At 35.3% G+C, this 18,931-nt stretch overlaps 1 protein-coding gene and 1 non-coding gene across 2 annotated transcripts; one reads left to right on the top strand and one right to left on the bottom strand.

Moving 5' to 3' along the window:
- The first annotated feature begins 617 nt into the window (after positions 1–617).
- Positions 618–17,411, top strand: LOC144433512 (116 kDa U5 small nuclear ribonucleoprotein component-like). Its single transcript, XM_078121821.1, has 24 exons — positions 618–941; positions 1,842–2,077; positions 2,783–2,858; positions 3,291–3,356; positions 3,709–3,744; positions 4,334–4,424; positions 5,183–5,432; positions 6,216–6,407; positions 6,896–6,986; positions 7,585–7,720; positions 8,115–8,242; positions 8,670–8,863; positions 9,547–9,658; positions 10,346–10,486; positions 10,815–10,908; positions 11,639–11,729; positions 12,519–12,605; positions 12,862–12,988; positions 13,454–13,541; positions 14,063–14,181; positions 14,741–14,835; positions 15,289–15,442; positions 15,654–15,761; positions 16,124–17,411. The coding sequence occupies exons 1-24, from the start codon at positions 828–830 to the stop codon at positions 16,217–16,219; spliced, it is 2,922 nt and encodes a 973-aa protein (XP_077977947.1). The 5' UTR covers positions 618–827; the 3' UTR covers positions 16,220–17,411.
- A 994-nt stretch (positions 17,412–18,405) lies between these two features.
- On the bottom strand, positions 18,406–18,479 carry Trnat-agu (transfer RNA threonine (anticodon AGU)). Its single transcript has one exon. It is a non-coding gene; the product is annotated as a tRNA-Thr (tRNA).
- Positions 18,480–18,931: the final 452 nt, after the last annotated feature.

Raw genomic sequence — 18,931 nt, 5'->3', positions numbered from 1 at the left:
ACACACACACACACACACACTCTCTCTCTCTCTCTCTCTCTCTCTCTCTCTCTCTCTCTCTCTCTCTCTCTCTCTCTCTCTCTCTCTCTCTCTCTCTCTCTCTCTCTCTCTCTCTCTCTCTCTCTCTCTCTCTGTCATAATGTTCAGGCTTCAATTTCTGTATTATATTTTACTGAATGTTCGCATGTGACTTTCTGGCCAAGTAAGTTGTTCATAAAATCTTTATTCAATTTTCAGATATGTTGTCGTATTGTTATTGTTTTACATGCAACAATAAATTTGTTCTTATACTTGTTTAACCAACTTTTTCCATTGCAAAAACATCGAAAAAAGACTAATGAAAACAAAGTATTTCTTATGAAGCGCATTACCTTAAAAATAATCACTGTACAACTGACAGGAATAAAAACAGAGTCCCCCAACAAATTAATGATAGAAGTGTGTAAATTTACATAACAAAATTGCAATATCGGTTATGGTTTGTATTGAGAACATACTCTACAGAACAAAATGTTCATATCAATAAAGGGAGAGCTAGCGAACGGTGTCATGACGGTGTCATATACTAGCGCCACCAATGGCAGGATAAGTAAACGTTCACGCTTCGTATGGTCGCTGCCATCTTGGATGCGAAAGCGTGCTGTTTTGTTTTCGTAATGTGCTGAAAAATACACAAGAACATTCATTTGCCTGCAGATCTAAGTGATCGCTACGATATACCGACTCTGTCATCGTGTGTAGAAGAGAAACTTCAAGGAAAAGACTCGTTTCCTTACATCCACAGTAGTTCAGCGAGTGGTGTTTCACGACATTTTGAGCTGTAAAAGATGGACGCCGACCTTTACGACGAGTTCGGGAATTACATTGGTCCAGAGCTGGCCAGTGATTCCGACGACGATGCTCAGGATCATGACGATAATAGGGGATACCAATACGATGGCGTAAGTATTCACTGATCCAAACGTTGACGAATAGCCGTTTTGTCTTCGTAATATTGATGGTACTCACAGTCATTTGTCTTGTGTCAAGTTTTGAGCTAATAATATTCCATTCCAGGATGGTAATATTCTAGTCTAGGATGATCATAATACAAAATAATGACGTTATTATAGGTATTTACGATAGTCAAAAAATACCCTTGCCGGTTACAGAATATACACATATTCCGTAACATCCGATCACCCATCCGTAACTGCAAACAGAACTATTTTGATAGAATATCATTGCAAATGTTTTGAAGTGATTGTTTCTAAAAATGATACTTACTACCACAGGTACTTGAATCAATGTGTAGAAAAAAATGTATAGTATATAAATAAGTCTTATTTACATACATATTTTTATTTTAAATCATACACATTGATTCGAGTACCTGTGCTTACTACTATAGTAGTAGTAGTAGTAGTAGTAGTAGTAGTAGTAGTAGTAGTAGTACAGACTAAGTATAAAGTGCATTCAAAATTGCAAATTGTGAGGCCAAGCAAAGATGAATTTCAATATTTTTCACCGTGAACCAAAATGTTTTTGGCTAAATTTCCAAAAAGAAAGTGGAAAATAAAGTTTAGTGTCAGGTCCTGGGGAAAATATATTACTGTAATCACCCAAATAACAGCATACTATTATAAGCAAATACATTAGTATATGGCTACTTCTGCTTGATTCAAATTTATGTAGTTACTGTTGTATTGTATAGAACATATATTTTGTGTATGTTCTTCATTTTTGATCCCAGTTGTTTTTGTTTTTCACTGCACATAGATAGAGACTACTTGAATATTTAAATATAAATAATGTAAAATGAAATAATTGCAATATTGATTAATTTGATATTCAAATTACAGGATGATGATGATATGGATGATGCCATGGACCATGATGTAGCACCCTCACAGGCCATCGTTCTACATGAAGACAAGAAATATTACCCCACAGCAGGGGAGATATATGGTCCTGAAGTAGAGACCATCATACAAGAAGAAGACACACAACCTCTGACAGAACCAATCATTGCCCCTGTCAAAATCAAAAAGTTTTCCCTGGTTGAACAAGAGTTGCCGCATACAACCTATGACATGGAGTAAGTGTTTCTGATATAGTGTTGCATTTGCAGACAATAGTCCAAATGTGCTACACTGTGTTATGGAACCTGTCTGTTTATCAGAAAGTTACTGTGTACCACATATAGGTGATATAGATATTGTCACACAACTCATTATCCAGTGAGATACCATTTTGACTTGAGTATCTTGTCTTTGTCAACCTGCATGAAAATCACACTTTTATAGTACACATATAATGAACACACCAAGCAAGCACACTGTCAATCAGAATTCCTGTTGCCATGGTTGTCTGTATGACTTAGTGTGCCAAATTAGTGATCTTGATTTCCCTGCTCTGCCATTGCTGTATGTTATGTTGGAGCTCTACAACAAGATTACATATAGTATTAGTAAAACCACCCATGTAGTCAGAGCTCTTTACTCAGCCTAGGAGTTACAGTAAGTAATGGATTCTATTAGATAATTGAAGGGCTCTACAAGATGATACAGTTTAAAAACACACATCACATGTAGTAAGGATTATCCACGTCCTAGTACTAGTAGTAAGTACTTGGTTGTATTAGATGATTAATAACACAAAATTATCAAGTTTTACACAAAATATATTTCCACTTACAATATGAATCTATGTTTTACCATGAAGAGCAGTGAAGTACAGAGTTTGGATAAGCACTGGACGTTTGTTTAGAAATCTTACTTAATGTATTTTCTGTTTACTTCAGATATCTTGCTGATTTGATGGACAACGCTGAGTTGATACGAAATGTCACTTTAGCAGGCCATCTACACCATGGCAAGGTAAGATACATTGAGATAAAATATTTACAGTTATGACACTTTGGCAATTCTTGGTAAGATGTGACAGACATTCACACAATTGAAGTATTCAGTAATCTGAAAGTGTGTTTCCATATACAACACATGATGTATAAGTGTTATTTGGAAACATTTTTATCGAGCTTACAGAACTTTTTAAGAGGAAATGTTTGGCAAGGACAAAAAGTTTTCCTTCGCCAATAATGTTGTAAAGTTAACCATACCATGTCTTTTACTGTAAATGTCAGTCTTCTGTGAGGACATATTGAATTTATTCCCTTTTTGTCTCAGAGTGACAAGGTCCCTGGGCTGAACAATGAAAAATATAGGGAACTAATATCAAAGTTAGAAAATCGAATTTCAAAATGAATCATAAATGATTCTAAAATTTGTTTTAACTCTCTTTCTTGACAGACATCATTTGTCGATTGTTTACTGGAACAAACCCACCCTGAACTAAGAACAAAGGATGACAAACGGGTAAGTGATTGTAACCCTAGGGTATTTGCAAATAAAATGTGTTTAGTCTTTCTTCTATAAAATAACTCACAAGAAAACAGAGTCCAGTATACTTTAGTGATAAAAATGTTATTTCCAACAACATTCAACTAAGTATGACAATGTGGCTTCTCATGCATGTCATCTTGGATCTAAAAAATGAATAACTCATCAATTCACTTATATGTGTGTTGAGTTATAGTCGTGATTTATAAGTTAACACTAACAGAACGATTGTTGGATATCATATGATTATTCATCATGTTACATGTATACATTTGCAGGTTTCCTAAAATTGATAAAAACATTCTTGTTCATCATTATTTTCTTTCAGCTTCGCTACACAGACACACTCTTCACAGAAGTGGAGGTAGGAAAATTCTCCTTTCTTTTTGCTGTTGTGGAGGGTATGGGTTGGGGGTGGGGGTGGGGGCGATTGTACCACCTAAATGTGTTAGAACATGTGATTGCATTTTAGCCAAATAGAATTATAAACATTGCCAATTTATAACTTTGGACCCTTGCTTTGTTATATATCAATGTACATTACTGTATGCTAGAAAGACTGAGTTGCAATGATACATTGTGGATAAGCTAAATGTACGTCTGTTGTCATTCAAAATATTAGATATTTCCACTTTCCACTTTCCACATGTCACATAGTATATAATATATACTGTCAGATAAACAATTAGGAACCAATAAAAGATGTTACTGATGAAAATTGATAATTCAGGTTATCCTTATCTGATATCTTTGAATCATCATTTCAGCGACAATAAAAGCAATATGAAATGTGTGTGTCAAGTTTATGCATTTATGAATGATGTTGACATATTTGTTGTCCATATATATAAAAAAAGCTCTTATCTAATTGGTATTATAGAAGTTTTACATGTAATTGTTTGTAGTTTACCTACATGGTAACTTTAATGTGACTGGTTTTTCATCTTTCGCAGAGAGGAGTCAGTATAAAGTCAACACCTGTAACATTGGTATTGCAAGATACAAGAGATAAATCCTATCTAATGAATGTATTTGATACTCCAGGTAGGAATATATAAGTTTGGTATTATTTGTTTACTTCCTAAGTCACCACATTGAAGTTAAACTCATGCAGCAAAGACACAGTTCAATCCACTGTTTATTCTACTGGGGGGGGGGGGGGGTATCATTATCAATCTCCGATAATTTTCTTTGGTCAGCCAGTCAGAGTGACCTTAGGGACCTCGTCACTTTGAGACGCAGACATTGACAAGAAGTCACATTCACAAGGAAAACATTTTGGGAATGATGTAACTATACCTGCACAGGCATAATTTAGAGAATTGGTGACTGAGAAGATTTTGACCAATATTTTGAGCAATGCGTAATGTAGATGCATGTTTTATTGGTGTAGAAGGACCAGGGTATAGATCCCATATTCTTTATTCCAACATGTTCAACTTGGCTTGCATGTGGTGGTACAAGTTGGCATATTCAGGTCAACAAACCAGATGCTTTATCTTGTACAAAATAGGTATCACATAGTAAGCTTGACCGAGCATCATTAAATGTATTCAAATAGTATAGAATACAAAGACCAATGTCTGTCTAACCAGAATAATCCCCAAGTTGACCATTGATTTGGGATTAGTCCTCATGGCTACTGTTATGCCTGTATTTGATCGTAATATTCAGGTTTTAGAAAATACCAGTTAGAGGTTTCCAGTACTTAAATATTTCATCTACTGTCATAATAGAAAGTATTGGGAGTGATCACCATAGCTGGTGAAATTAACATCAGTCTGTGTGTGTTGTCGTTTCAGGTCATGTGAACTACTCTGATGAAGTGACTGCTGCATACCGTGTCTCCGATGGCGCCATCATCTTTATTGACGCAGCAGAAGGTGTTATGTTGAACACAGAACGTCTCATCAAACACGCTGTTCAGGAAAGAATAGCTGTGTGTATATGTATCAATAAAATTGATAGGCTGGTTTGTGAATTGAAATTACCACCAACTGATGCCTACTACAAATTAAAACATATTGTAGATGAAGTCAATGCCTTATTGAGGTAAGTTGATACATAAGTGTAACTCACAACTTTGCATAGACAGAAACACATAATTTGTAATATACTATAGGACTCTGGTCTAAGATAGACACAAACTAAAACTATCATCGCAACATGTTCATACAACAGTGATAAGCTATTGAATGGATGTTGTTTTGATTATAATCTCAGTAGGGAGGCATCACAGAGTTTTATTGACAGAGTTCGGTGAACTTACAGTGTACTGTTTTGGGACTTCCAATGTTTACACTGTCTTGATAACAGGGTAATTAGAATCACAGAAATGCTGTCACTCACTCTTGTAATCTACCACATTGAACAACAATAGGTTTAGTTTGTGTCTATCGTAGTAAACCAAAGGATGGATTACCAAAGTAATATTTTGCTCCATAGATTAAATTTAGATTAAATTTAGTCAAAATATTCACAGTATGAGATACATGTGAGACACAGGGGATCTCATTTGACTGATGATGATGGAACATTCATTAATTGATATGTATGTAGGACTAGAGTGCAAATCCTTTCATCCTCTCTCTATCAAAGGGGTACTTGTTTATACACAAAAAATACAATTTGAGCAAAACAGAATTAAATTGAGGTTACTGGTACTTATATATTAGCACTACATATTAGCTGAGTTATGGGTGTAGTTAGCTTTGTAAGCATCAAATACAATGTTGCATCACTACACTGGTAATAATTGAAGTGCCAAGTTCATTGCACAGATATTCTTATACATTGTTCTTATGTTTTTCTTTCTAATCAATTTCTCCTATACAGTACATATGCAGAAGACGATACTGATTACATGGTGTCACCGTTACTTGGAAATGTATGTTTTGCCAGCTCTCAGTACGCTGTGTGTTTCACCTTAGCTTCTTTCTGTAAGATCTATGAAACTACATTTGGAGACGTCGACTATGTGGAGTTTTCTAGAAGACTTTGGGGTGACATGTACTTTAATTCTAAGACGTAAGTATTGGTGTATGTGGGTTGTGAGTGTTTTGTTGTAGACAGTTGACATGTACTCTAGTTCTGAAACGTAGTAGTGGGCTATGAGAGTTATCATGGATACTAAGGTGTAATTTGCAGCTAGGAAGGGAGTGTTCCCACTTGTGAAATTGTATGTTACAAGTTACATCTGGAGTGTCATGAATTTTCATGCTGTTGTGAAATCAGGAAAAAATATGAATGGGTTCTGACTGTCATAGGAAATTATTAATATTGATATGATACATTGATGTGTGCACTGATAGGTAGAATTGTGAAAACAACTCTGCAATCTATTAGAATAAAGCTATGTTTCAATATTTTGATAAGTTATTTCATATTTATCATCATAATTGTGATTTCAATCACAGCCATGCATCAGCTGTCATATAACTTTACAAGATTGTTGTGTCTTTTTGTTCAGCTTTGTAATGTAGGAGGCTTATAAGTTATATCTTTCTTTGTAACAGACGTAAGTTTACCAAGAAACCTCCACACAGTTCTGCACAGAGAAGTTTTGTAGAATTCATCTTGGAGCCACTCTATAAATTATTTGCACAGGTGAGTCTTTTGATCATTCATTGTCAACAATAGATTCTCTTTAGAATGATCAAACATGAAGTGGATTTTGAGAATAAATGTACAGGTAGAAACCCCCACCCCACCCTATACTCTGAATAGCTTTTTGATCATTCATTGTCAGTAATTGATTCTCTTTAGAATGATCAAACATGAGGTGGATTTTGAGAATATGTGTACAGGTACAAACCCCCACCCCCACCCCACCCCCACCCTGTACTGTGAATAGCTTTTGAATTATTCATTGTCAACAATAGATTCTCTTTAGAATGATCAAACATGAGGTGGATTTTGAGAATATGTGTACAGGTACAAACCCCCACCCCCACCCTGTACTGTGAATAGCTTTTGAATCATTCATTGTCAACAATTGATTCTCTTTAGAATGATCAAACATAAGGTAGATTTTGGGAATATATGTACAGGTACAAACCCCCACCCCACCCCATACTGTGAGTACCTGTTTGATCATCCATTGTCAATAATAGATTCTCTTTAGAGTCATCAAACACAAGTTGGATTTTGAGTCACAGACGTCAAATTTTCACAGTTTTCATGTGTCGATATCGTTTGTCGATAGGTTGTTGGTGATGTTGATAGTACATTACCTGGTGTAATGGATGAACTAGGTATTAAACTGACCAAAGAAGAACTGAAAATGAATATCAGACCATTACTAAGACTTGTCTGTAAAAAGTTTTTTGGTGATTTTACAGGTGAGATTTTAAGCCTAGTAACTTTATTTGATTTATTATGTGTGTAAACATTGTTTTCATATATGTAGAGCTAATGCAATTTATGCACCAAAGAAATTCTCAGGACCTGTAATTCCTTTTTACCATACATTAGAGAGGTAGAATGGAAAATGGTTGTGTTATTTTCATGTGTGCTTATAGTAATGCATGTGGAGAGAAAGTCATGCCTTTGATCAAGAAATTGAATTGTTATTTTTATGCAGCACCTGGATGGTACAATAATTCTATTTTCAATGAACAAGAATTGCAGAGAGATTTTGCTGTCATGCTGGAACATTTTATTGATCATGATGTTATAATCTTAGGAAAGTATCTGTTTTAATACTTCTCTCTCACGTAATTCTGTATTTTGAAGGGTTTGTTGACATGTGTGTACAACATGTCAAGTCACCAGTACAGTATGCCAAGACAAAGATAGAACATCTATATACAGGACCACTAGACACAGACTTGGCAGATACCATGGTGGACTGTGATCAGGAGGTAAGGCTGAGTGAATTCATTTATTATAAATCAAAACCTTTAATAAACTGCTGTACATGCTGCATTGGGACAGCGTTATATCAGAAGATGTCATATAGAATATAGAATAGTCTGTAATTTACGAAAGTGTTTTATTTTTGTGCCATACCATTATACATAGTTTTATCCATGCATGTTGGTTAAGTTATCGAGTGATATACCATGAAAGACCTACTTGTTGCAAAACTCGTTACTCCTAACGACATACTGGGTAACCAAAAGTTGTCAGTTTGCTGGTAGAGCTCTAAGTAGTATACCATGATAATAACCACAGGGAAAGAATGTCAGTAAATAGTGTCATTTTATCACAAATCAATAGTGCTTTATGGCTTTTAGTTGTAACTATAGGAATAGCTAATTATTATGATATTCACACTATGTATTATAGGGTCCATTGATGGTTCATATAACTAAAATGTACAGTACAGAAGATGGCGTCAGTTTCCATGCCTTTGGACGTGTGATGAGTGGTACATTACATGCAGCATCTGATGTCCGTGTTCTTGGTGAAAATTACACTCTGGAAGATGAAGAAGATTCCAGAATATGTCAGGCTGGAAGGTTGTGGATCACAGAAGCAAGGTGAGACGGAAAATCATCAATTTTACTTTTATAAGTTAATATTTAACTGGTAAACTATTTACACCCAGTAGAATAGAAATTAATGCTTGACTCCAGTACTTTACAAAAAGATAACTTTATTGCTGCTATTGAAACCCAATTGCTATGAGGTGACATGCCATCCTCAATCGCTATCATGATCAATTGAAAATTGTGATTTATTCAGTCTAACTTCAATCCCATTAGAGGTTCATTTGACAGAAGATACTTTCCAGGTATATTTTCAGTTTGCAACCAATTTGAAATTTTTTATTGTAGTAGATTGACTGACTTCATGAAATCCATGGCATACATTATTTACGAGACTACTGTGTCATTTTGGTGTGTTTTGAACTACATGTTGTTTGTTCATTCCTATAAAAAGTAAGAGTGTATTTCTGCTGTAAATAACAAGTGAACCCAAAGGCAACTACCACTCTAGGTTCTCAGTGTGTATCAAGTTTGAAGACAGACAATTGTTTGAATTATAGCAAACAACAGAAAATGATTCAAATTATCTGTACTTTAATAAGTCAATATTTATGCCAACTTTGATAACATGTTTGGATTTATGAGTTGGTGATGTTAAGATTTCATGATTTGATAACATGTTTGGTTTCATGAGTTAGTGATGGTAATATTTCATAATTTGTTTTACTCATCAGGTACAAGATAGAAGTAAACCGTGTACCAGCTGGTAACTGGGTCCTGATAGAGGGCGTAGATCAACCCATTGTAAAGACAGCCACTATAACTGAACCTAGAGGCAATGAAGAGGTGAGTGAATGGGGATGTGATGTGTACACTTTCCCATCTAAAATTTCATTAAACAATGGGGTCACAAGAACTCTACTTATTCCATGCTTGAGAAGTGTCTTCAATCTTAGCTTTGAGTACAAACTAAAATTGTTTGTAAAGATTCATAGATGACTGGAGGATGCAATTTCTCTGAATCTTTACAGATGGTTTTAGTTTTTACTCAAGGATTGAAGACATTACAATGTACTCAAAGTACAGCGACAAGGATCATCTCTCGTACCAAGAAGTTTGAACACATTTCTCCAGTTTTCATCAGCCTGCATTGGTTACCAGTTTGTTTCAGGATTGACTACAAAATTTTACTGCTGACATATAAAGCCCTTCATGGCCTAACACCAGAGTACATTTGTGATCTTCTCCAGCCATCCACACTGAGTCGCACTCTGCAGCCTGGATTGTTTCAAAACAAAACTGAAGACTTATTTGTTCACCAAAGCCAATGGTGTGCTTTAGCCATTCAGCACTACTTAACAGACCATTGCTCTGGAAAACAGCACTATAACAATTTTATTGATTAATTGATTTCTCATGCATGGAATAGGTAGACATAGTTGCTAAATGATGCATAACTAATAAGTGCTTCAAGTATTCTAAACCCTATAATATCACATTTGACCAGACTGACCATTGTGTGTTTATTTGCAGGCCTACATTTTCCGACCTCTCAAGTTTAACACAAGTTCAGTCATTAAAATAGCAGTAGAACCCGTCAATCCGTCAGAATTGCCCAAAATGTTGGATGGATTAAGAAAAGTCAACAAAAGTTATCCACTGTTGACAACAAAGGTAAGTTACATTTGACTTTGGTGATAATGTTGGTGAAAAACTTGATAATCAAACAAAACCGACAGTACTCTGAATGTGATGTATATCACAATGTCTCACCATTGAGAGTAGTGTAGAATCAGAATCATGTGCACCTTTACAGGAAGTGATATCAGATATAATACATGTACATAACTGAGTTGTGTATAGTGAAAGGTATCATTATGTGAAGAGAATTTGTTTATTATGACAGTTATGAGTTCTAATATGATATGATATTTATTAATTATTGAAAATTGTTATACATTTCAACATTTCCAGTTATTATAATTCTGATGTTACATTGTAGGTGGAAGAATCTGGTGAACATGTTGTGTTGGGAACTGGAGAACTTTACCTTGACTGTGTTATGCATGATTTAAGAAAAATGTATTCTGAAATAGGTGAGTGGTTGATGTTTTTGTCACCTGTCTTCTCTCATCCTGGTTGGTAATGGTTCTGTCGTGGATGGACACTGACTGCTGTACATCCTATCTTAGAGTAGTTTTATTGCCTACAAATTACAACAGCAATGTCATCAGATTGTTCTGCTTCTATTCCAAAATAGAAAAAAATGAAAAAATAATTTTAATGTACCGTGAAATTGCAATCCATGAAACAACGTCTAATTTGTAGTATTATAAAACAGAAACATAGGCTCATAGGCACGTAGCCTTTCATAGCTGTAATTAACATGATTAGATGAAACATTGCATTTCTGTTAGAAGACTGTAGGTACAACTGTAGTGATGTGTTGTTGTAGAGGGCTAGGTCTGTTAAGGGTATAAACAACAGAGAATTTGCAAGCCCGCCATCTTGAATATCCTGAATGTTGCATTATGGGAAATATGACGATGAATATGAATCAATCAGCATTGTAAACAATCTTGTTAAGTTGTTTGTAACCATAGATACTCAATTCATGGTTACCTTGACCATTGTAGTAGGTTTATTCTATTGATAGTTCCAGATTAGGTATTACGATAACTACAGGTAATCCCATTGTCCTTTGCGTCTGAGCATGCTCAGTCTGGATTGCAAGTTCCCTATTGTACATGTATATCTTGAGTTTAAACATTATAAAGGATTCGATAAGAGAGCATGTCACGTGATATAATTTATTCTATATTACAGATATCAAAGTAGCTGATCCAGTTGTGTCATTTTGTGAAACTGTCGTGGAAACTTCATCATTGAAGTGTTTTGCAGAAACGCCAAACAAGAAGTAAGTAATGTCTTAACCTCAATACTTTCACTCTTTATGCTATCACATTAATATCCCACCATTGAAATGAATAGTGTGAGGATTTAAGCTTTGAAAATAGGCTGATCAAAAAAAAAACTCAGCAACTTTTAAATTGTTATTTTTCAAGTAGGAAGCCATGATAAAATTATTTTATAGATTAAAAATCCAAAATACAATGAGTAACACTGAGGTAAAGCACTTTGTCTATGTCTACACTCATTATTAGCATTCATGTTAAGTGTAAAATTATACTTTTTCAATTGGTTTATTTACAAGCCTAGCATGTGGCCATTCTAATGTGGTCAATTAACAAATGAAACAGTGTACTTTTACACTTGATATGGATGCTATAAATGATTGTGGTACATACAGAAAATGCTTTACTTTGGTGTTATGGGTTGTACTTGATATAGATGCTATAAACAATTGTGGTACATAGAGAAAACATTTACTTTGGTGTTATGGGTTGCGAATACCCAGTCTTCATCCCTATGGCCACTTTAAAAGGAGGATACCTTGTGAGTTCACAAAGTTTGATAAAAACTTGGATGTTATAAAATGAAATAAAATGTGTTGGTTTTATTCACTGTCACTTCCCAGTAAGGAATATTGGAAACAGATGTATTTAGGCATATTATCCAGTATTCATGAAATGGACTGTGAGTCTGTGGTCATCTGTATTATCAAGACAATTATACATTTTGAGCCTTAAACGGAAATTGAAAGTTTTGATGTTTACAATACTTTCTTTCTTTCTTGTCTGTTCAGGAATAAACTGACTATGATAGCTGAGCCTTTGGAGAAAGGATTGGCTGAAGACATTGAAAATGAAGTTGTACAAATCACATGGAACAGGTAAATCTTTCTAAATAGATCTCTAGAAGACTAATAGAAGTGGCATAATGTTGTGTATCGTACTACTTTAAGTCATACATTGATTTGATACAGAATCACAATGGAGGAACTTACTCTCACATCAGTGGCTATGTTTTGATAAACATTTGTATATCCTGGATTGTGTATTATAAATGTAGTTGTTTAGTTATGTGTTCACAGTTCTCTCACTTCTAGCTAGTTGCATATTCCCATCATGCATAATTTACTATTTCAGGAAACGTCTTGGTGAATTTTTCCAAACTAAGTATGACTGGGATTTATTAGCAGCCCGTTCTATCTGGGCTTTTGGACCAGACGCCACAGGACCAAATATCTTGGTTGATGACACACTGCCATCTGAGGTGAGTAGTTAGTAGCTTCGTTCTATTCAAGTATTTGGACCAGACACGCCCAAAACTTGTTTAAAACTATTGGCTACTGGTTTTGTTGACCAGATTTTTGGAAATAGATGCAGTTAACGTGTCACAGGGTAAATCTAACCATGTACGCTAACCCAGCGTTACACAGTAGTAAGTATTTTGCCAACAGTGTGCCTTTAGTTTTGCCTCAGTCCAGTACATATTAAGTAAACCACTAAGAGTCCAGTCAACATTGTTGCATTCAAAATTCAATATGTTTTGTTCTTTGTAAATTGTAGTCATTTTCTCAAACCAATGTCCACCATCCCATGTCTACCAATGCCCCATGTTATAATTTAGGTACCTATTAAACGCTATATACACAGTGAACAACCATTGGTACAAACACTATTTAGTTTTCATTACTGATATGTAATGTATACCTTTTGTTTTGTTCTTACTGTTTAGGTTGACAAAGGTTTATTGAACTCTGTGAAGGATAGTATTATTCAAGGCTTCCAGTGGGGTACCAGGGAAGGACCACTCTGTGATGAACGTAAGTTTAATCCTGATAGTTACATCAACTCTCACTAATAACACCAGTGTGTGTTTTATTAGGTGGTTATTGTATCTAAAATGTGACTGTGTCATAAGAAGTTAAACTTACAAAATGACTATACCCATGATGGGCTGTGACTCTAAACATTAATGTGTTATAGGGCAATGTTCCAATCCAGATCATAGGTACCTGTAAACAATCTCATGAAAGAAACATCATGGGGATACATGCTTTGTATGCTTGATGGCAGTTTTGGTAGATTGTCTTGATGCTTCCCAAAACATATCAAGTCTAGCTACTTATAGTAACAAAGGCCCCTTAGGTCACTCATATTTTCCTTGGCTGAATGAAGAAAAATATTGGGGAATAACATTTAATTATATGCCTTGTTAATGGTAGTTCCAATATTGGCTGCACTAAGAAGAGCGTATGAGTCTAGTATCTCATTTAGCAGAAAAGAAATCAAAGATAAGTGAAAAAGAATAATGTACAGAGTACAAATCTATTTTATATTTTAGCTATACGGAATGTCAAGTTCAAGATCCTAGATGCAGTGATTGCTGGTGAACCATTACATCGAGGTGGTGGACAGATTATACCAACAGCAAGAAGAGTGGCGTATTCAGCATTTCTCATGGTAGGTTAACCACTGTTGTCTGTCTGAGTTAGTGTTCAGTACAATAGGACATGTCAGATTGTTCTAGGTTAGACTGGAGGTACAAATTATATGCAAGGCTTGTAAAGTAGGTGTGCACAGTGTGTAAGAGTCTCCGTATAGCATTATAAAGTCCATCCTAAAGTAGCCATTGTAACATGATGACATATTATTACTCTGGTAGTTGAGCCTTCAGTTTTCTTAAGATAGAGACACAAACTAAAACTATTGTCACAACATGTTGATACAACAGTGATAAGCTATTGAATGGACTTTGGTTTAAGTACAGTCTCAGTAGGGAGACGTTTCTGAAAACTAATTTATTTACAGTTACATGAACTTGCAGTGCTGTTTTGGGACTTCCAATGTTTATGCTATGTTGATCACAGGGTGATTACAATTGCACAACAGAGGAACTGCTATCACCCACTTGTGTAATATCACATTGAAGAACAATAGATTTAGTTTGCATCTATGTTAAAACAAAGGCTGGATTACCAGTGTCATAACTGACAGTGTCATTAATTCATCTTGTCTGTAGGCCACACCACGTTTAATGGAGCCTTACTATTTTGTTGAAGTGCAGGCACCAGCTGACTGTGTGTCTTCCGTCTACACAGTACTGGCTAGGAGGAGGTAAGGCAATCAATCAATCAATCAATTAAATTTAAGGATTCACGTACCGTCAGAATACAGTACTTATTACAACTGTGTTGTACTTGACAACAAACAGGAGATATTCTTTGAAGTGTTTGAAAGAGAAAGTTTTAATCGCAGTAGTAAGTTGTAATTTGGCAAGTCAATTTGATGGCTGTAATTTGAATGAAGTGTTGGGAGTTAGTTTGGAATGGATCATCCTGTAGTTGTGCCATTATAATTCATTGACATATTGTTAATACCAGTTCTAGTAAAAATAAATATTTCGTGTTTTAAATCATTAAAAAATTTACATAATTTTGTCTTTTTTGGGTGAAAGATCTTCCCTTATAGAATGTGTCAACACATCAGAGTATTACTTACATTGTCAAATGTTATAAAGATTTGTCATCATACTTCATTCATCATTTGTTGTCCTGTTTGTATCAACAGAGGTCATGTGACCCAGGATGCACCAATCCCAGGATCACCATTGTACACCATAAAAGCTTTCATCCCTGCCATTGATTCATTTGGATTTGAGACAGATTTGAGAACACACACACAAGGACAGGCATTTTGTTTGTCAGTATTTCACCACTGGCAGGTAAGACATAAATTTGAGACCGGTTTCAGAAAACACATTTAAAAGACAGGCTTTCTCTTGGCATCATTGTTTCACCATTGATAGGTTATTGTAACTTATAAATGTAAGTACTGTAATATTATGCCGAGATATTTCCCGTTAATGAGAATCAAAGTGTAGTATATTTATTGAAATAATATGTTACATTATTTGATGTTTTTTCACTTGATAGATTGTACCTGGTGATCCTTTGGATAAAAGTATTGTCATCAGACCATTAGAACCACAGCCAGCTACTCATCTAGCCAGAGAGTTTATGATTAAAACAAGGAGGAGAAAGGTATTGGCTTGTAATATTAGTAATATTTATTTTGTCTGTCTGTCTGTCTGTCTGTCTGTCTGTCTGTCTGTCTGTCTGTCTGTCTCTGTCTGTGTGTGTGTCTGTCTGTCTGTCTGTCTGTCTGTCTGTCTGTCTGTGGTCTGTCTGTCAGTGTATGTATATATGAGTATATTATTTACATGTGAAAGTAATGTGCCTCCATACATATATGATGATGTCCATGAACACATATAGATACACATCCATATGTATTCATATGTGAATTTTGAATTCTTCATCTCAGCTATTTAGTTCCAGTATGTGATCTCTTTCCTGCAAACCTACCAAGGTAATGTAATTTGTTTGTTTTGTTTCTCTTGTAGGGCCTGAGTGAAGATGTCAGTATCAATAAGTTCTTTGATGATCCTATGTTGTTAGAGTTAGCCAGACAAGATGTGATGCTGAACTATCCAGTGTAGTTAATGGAAACTACCAGTACATGTTGACAGAATGCCTCATAAATTAGACTACCACAGTGACAACCAAAACTACAAGTTTAGTGGATGCCTTGTTCAGCTGACCACCACAAGAATGACAACCAGAACTTCATGTTCAGTGGATGCCTTGTTCAGCTGACCACCACAACAGTGACAACCAGAACTATATGTTTAGAGGATGCCATTGTCATATGACCACCACAACAAAGTCATCCTAAAAGTCAATAAAGATGTCAAACTATTTTTGTATTTTTTGCTTGTCATTTAAATTAATACAATTTTGCTTTGTTGTAATTTTGATGTCATGTACATTAAAGTGAAAGAGATGAAACATTCCAAATGGGTAAACTTGTAGACTTTTACACTGATAGTGTTTTACTGATACTGCTCTCAGTTGATATGATATGATATGATCCTATTATATAGTAAGTAATGCCACTTACTGCGAGATATTGTATTTTTTCTGTGGATTTATTTGTTAGTTTCTATGAGTTATCTTGATGGTGGTATCAGTAATGTATGTATAGTTACATATGTTATTCTATTCACCAGAGTCCCAAAAATTATTACAGTTTTACTGTATATGCTAGCAGAAATCTCAGCAGTCTTTAGAAATGTGTTTTTATGCACTGTATTCCAAGTAAAACAAATATGTCTTTATTAAACCCAGTATACAGAGACAGACACCTAACTCTCCCAACTCCAACCTCATGTTGAGTTCAGATGGTTTCTGACTCTATGATTATGTTGAATCAAATGAAAGCCCTCCAAAGTATCAGTATTATCTTCAATTTTACATCCATGTAAATGGTAACATATTCTGAAATCTTGAAGATTATGAAACTGTCTAACTTACAAGACTGGGAGGTTCTCATGAAACTGACATGAACTTGTTCTCCATTTGAGCATATATGATGCATTTTTTATCCTAAACATACATTACCATAGTATATGTTAATTACATCACATACCTTAGCCCTTTTGTGAATGAATATTAATGTGAAGCGTCAAGGATTGTATTTAGTGATGTGTATTTACTTGGTACTTTTGCACTCCACACTACCATAGGAGGTGTATCTGACATTGGATGTATAGCTCTGGTTGGCTAATCAATCACACTTCAATCATGAATGGTCTCAGTCGATTTTTATGAGTTGGAAAGACAAGTTGTAAGACTGACTACTTCATTATTTTCAATAAAAATTACTTTATACACAATAAGTTGTTAGAACTGTGTTAATTCAAAGAATGTCTATGTTTCTTTGAGACTAAGTTATTGTTCTGTGTAGTGACGTAGGTATGGACTCTCCTTGTCTGTAGTAGTTCGTTACCTTCTGTTAACTACCAAACACATACCCTCTAGAAAATAAGTCATTTCTACCCTGCTCGTTATCTTCAGTACCAAAACATTCCCTTCTATGGTGAAAAGCCATTGCTACCTCGTTTCCTTTCTGTTCATTCTATCTGCTACTAAATATATACCCACTACAAAATGTCTTTTCTACCCTTGCTACTTTTCATTACCTTTGCTACTTCTTCTAACCACAGACTTCTTTATTTGTGTTCTACACATTTTTTCTAAAGCTGTCCTTTCTACAGTGAATAAGTAATTGCTACCTCCTTACCTTCAGTTAACTCCACTACCAAATACAATTTCAAATTAACCATACGCAAACCACTATCATTTGGTTTTGTGAAGAACTACTGATAAAACAGGCTTTTAGCTGCAACTATATAATGGTATCGTTCTGGGGTTTGCACAATTTTGAAAAATATTAATAGCTCCAAATCAAGCAACTGTAACAGGTTGCCTGTTGACACATGCATACATTTGAAGCTGTAGTGTAAAATGCCCACACATCATAACATAGTAACGTTTTATATTGTGGGCTCCCCTTCCCAAATGAAAGTTGACGACATTCTTTTGGTTAAATGGTGAACTTTTTAGGCACGGAAATTATATACAACCTATTTTGCATTATTCAGTTTTTGTCATTATGTAAATAAATTGTTACTGTATAATTTGGTGTTTACATGTTGTTGGGTTTTTTTTATCTTGCACGTATTTTGAGTGGAAAAAAAAGATGTATTTTACGATACTATAGGATTTTTAAAAAAAGGAGGCCAGCAAATCCTGAAAGTGGGAAAAATAGTCGGAGGAACAAAAGAGGCACTGCTGGGATTTGAACCCAGGATCTCCTGTTTACTAGACAGGCGCTTTAACCAACTAAGCCACAGCGCCAGTTATGCAAGTGAGATGAATCATGGGATTTGTATCAACGGAGGCATTATTATGCATGCAAATGAGCTCCCCTCGCATTGCGATTACTATTCGATTGTGAAACGTCATACGCGTCACGGTGCCCTTGTCACATGCACATGTAGACTAGACTGCGAGACGTGAAAAGGTCAGTCAAAGGCATGCACAGACTAAACTACGGGACACGGCACAGATTAGCTGCAATAATTGTAGCGTCTTGTTGCGGTTTTGTGGTTTTTTTCGTCTGTTTTGGTGACTTTTTAAGTTTTTGTGTTTAACCCGCACCTAACGCTACAATTTCAGAAGTTCATTGCATGGAAAAATTGACTCTTCCAAAGATCTAGTCCTACATGCTTGCAGATGGTGCCCACCCTTCGCTCAACACTGACTTACTTCGTATAGTATACAAGCAGGACTACGAAAGACCCAGCACA

Source organism: Glandiceps talaboti, chromosome 4 (genome assembly GCF_964340395.1).
Source record: "Glandiceps talaboti chromosome 4, keGlaTala1.1, whole genome shotgun sequence".
NCBI classification, from domain to species: Eukaryota; Metazoa; Hemichordata; class Enteropneusta; family Spengelidae; genus Glandiceps; species Glandiceps talaboti.
The sequence above is the reverse complement of the archived record's forward strand: the minus strand, read 5'-3'. Positions and strand labels throughout refer to the sequence as shown.

Coding starts and splice junctions, on each gene's coding strand:
- LOC144433512 (XM_078121821.1), top strand. CDS start 828: ATGGACGCCGACCTTTACGACGAGTTCGGGAATTACATTGGTCCAGAG. Junction 5,433..6,215: donor GAAGTCAATGCCTTATTGAG/GTAAGTTGATAC, acceptor TCTCCTATACAG/TACATATGCAGAAGACGATA. Junction 10,909..11,638: donor AAAAATGTATTCTGAAATAG/GTGAGTGGTTGA, acceptor TCTATATTACAG/ATATCAAAGTAGCTGATCCA.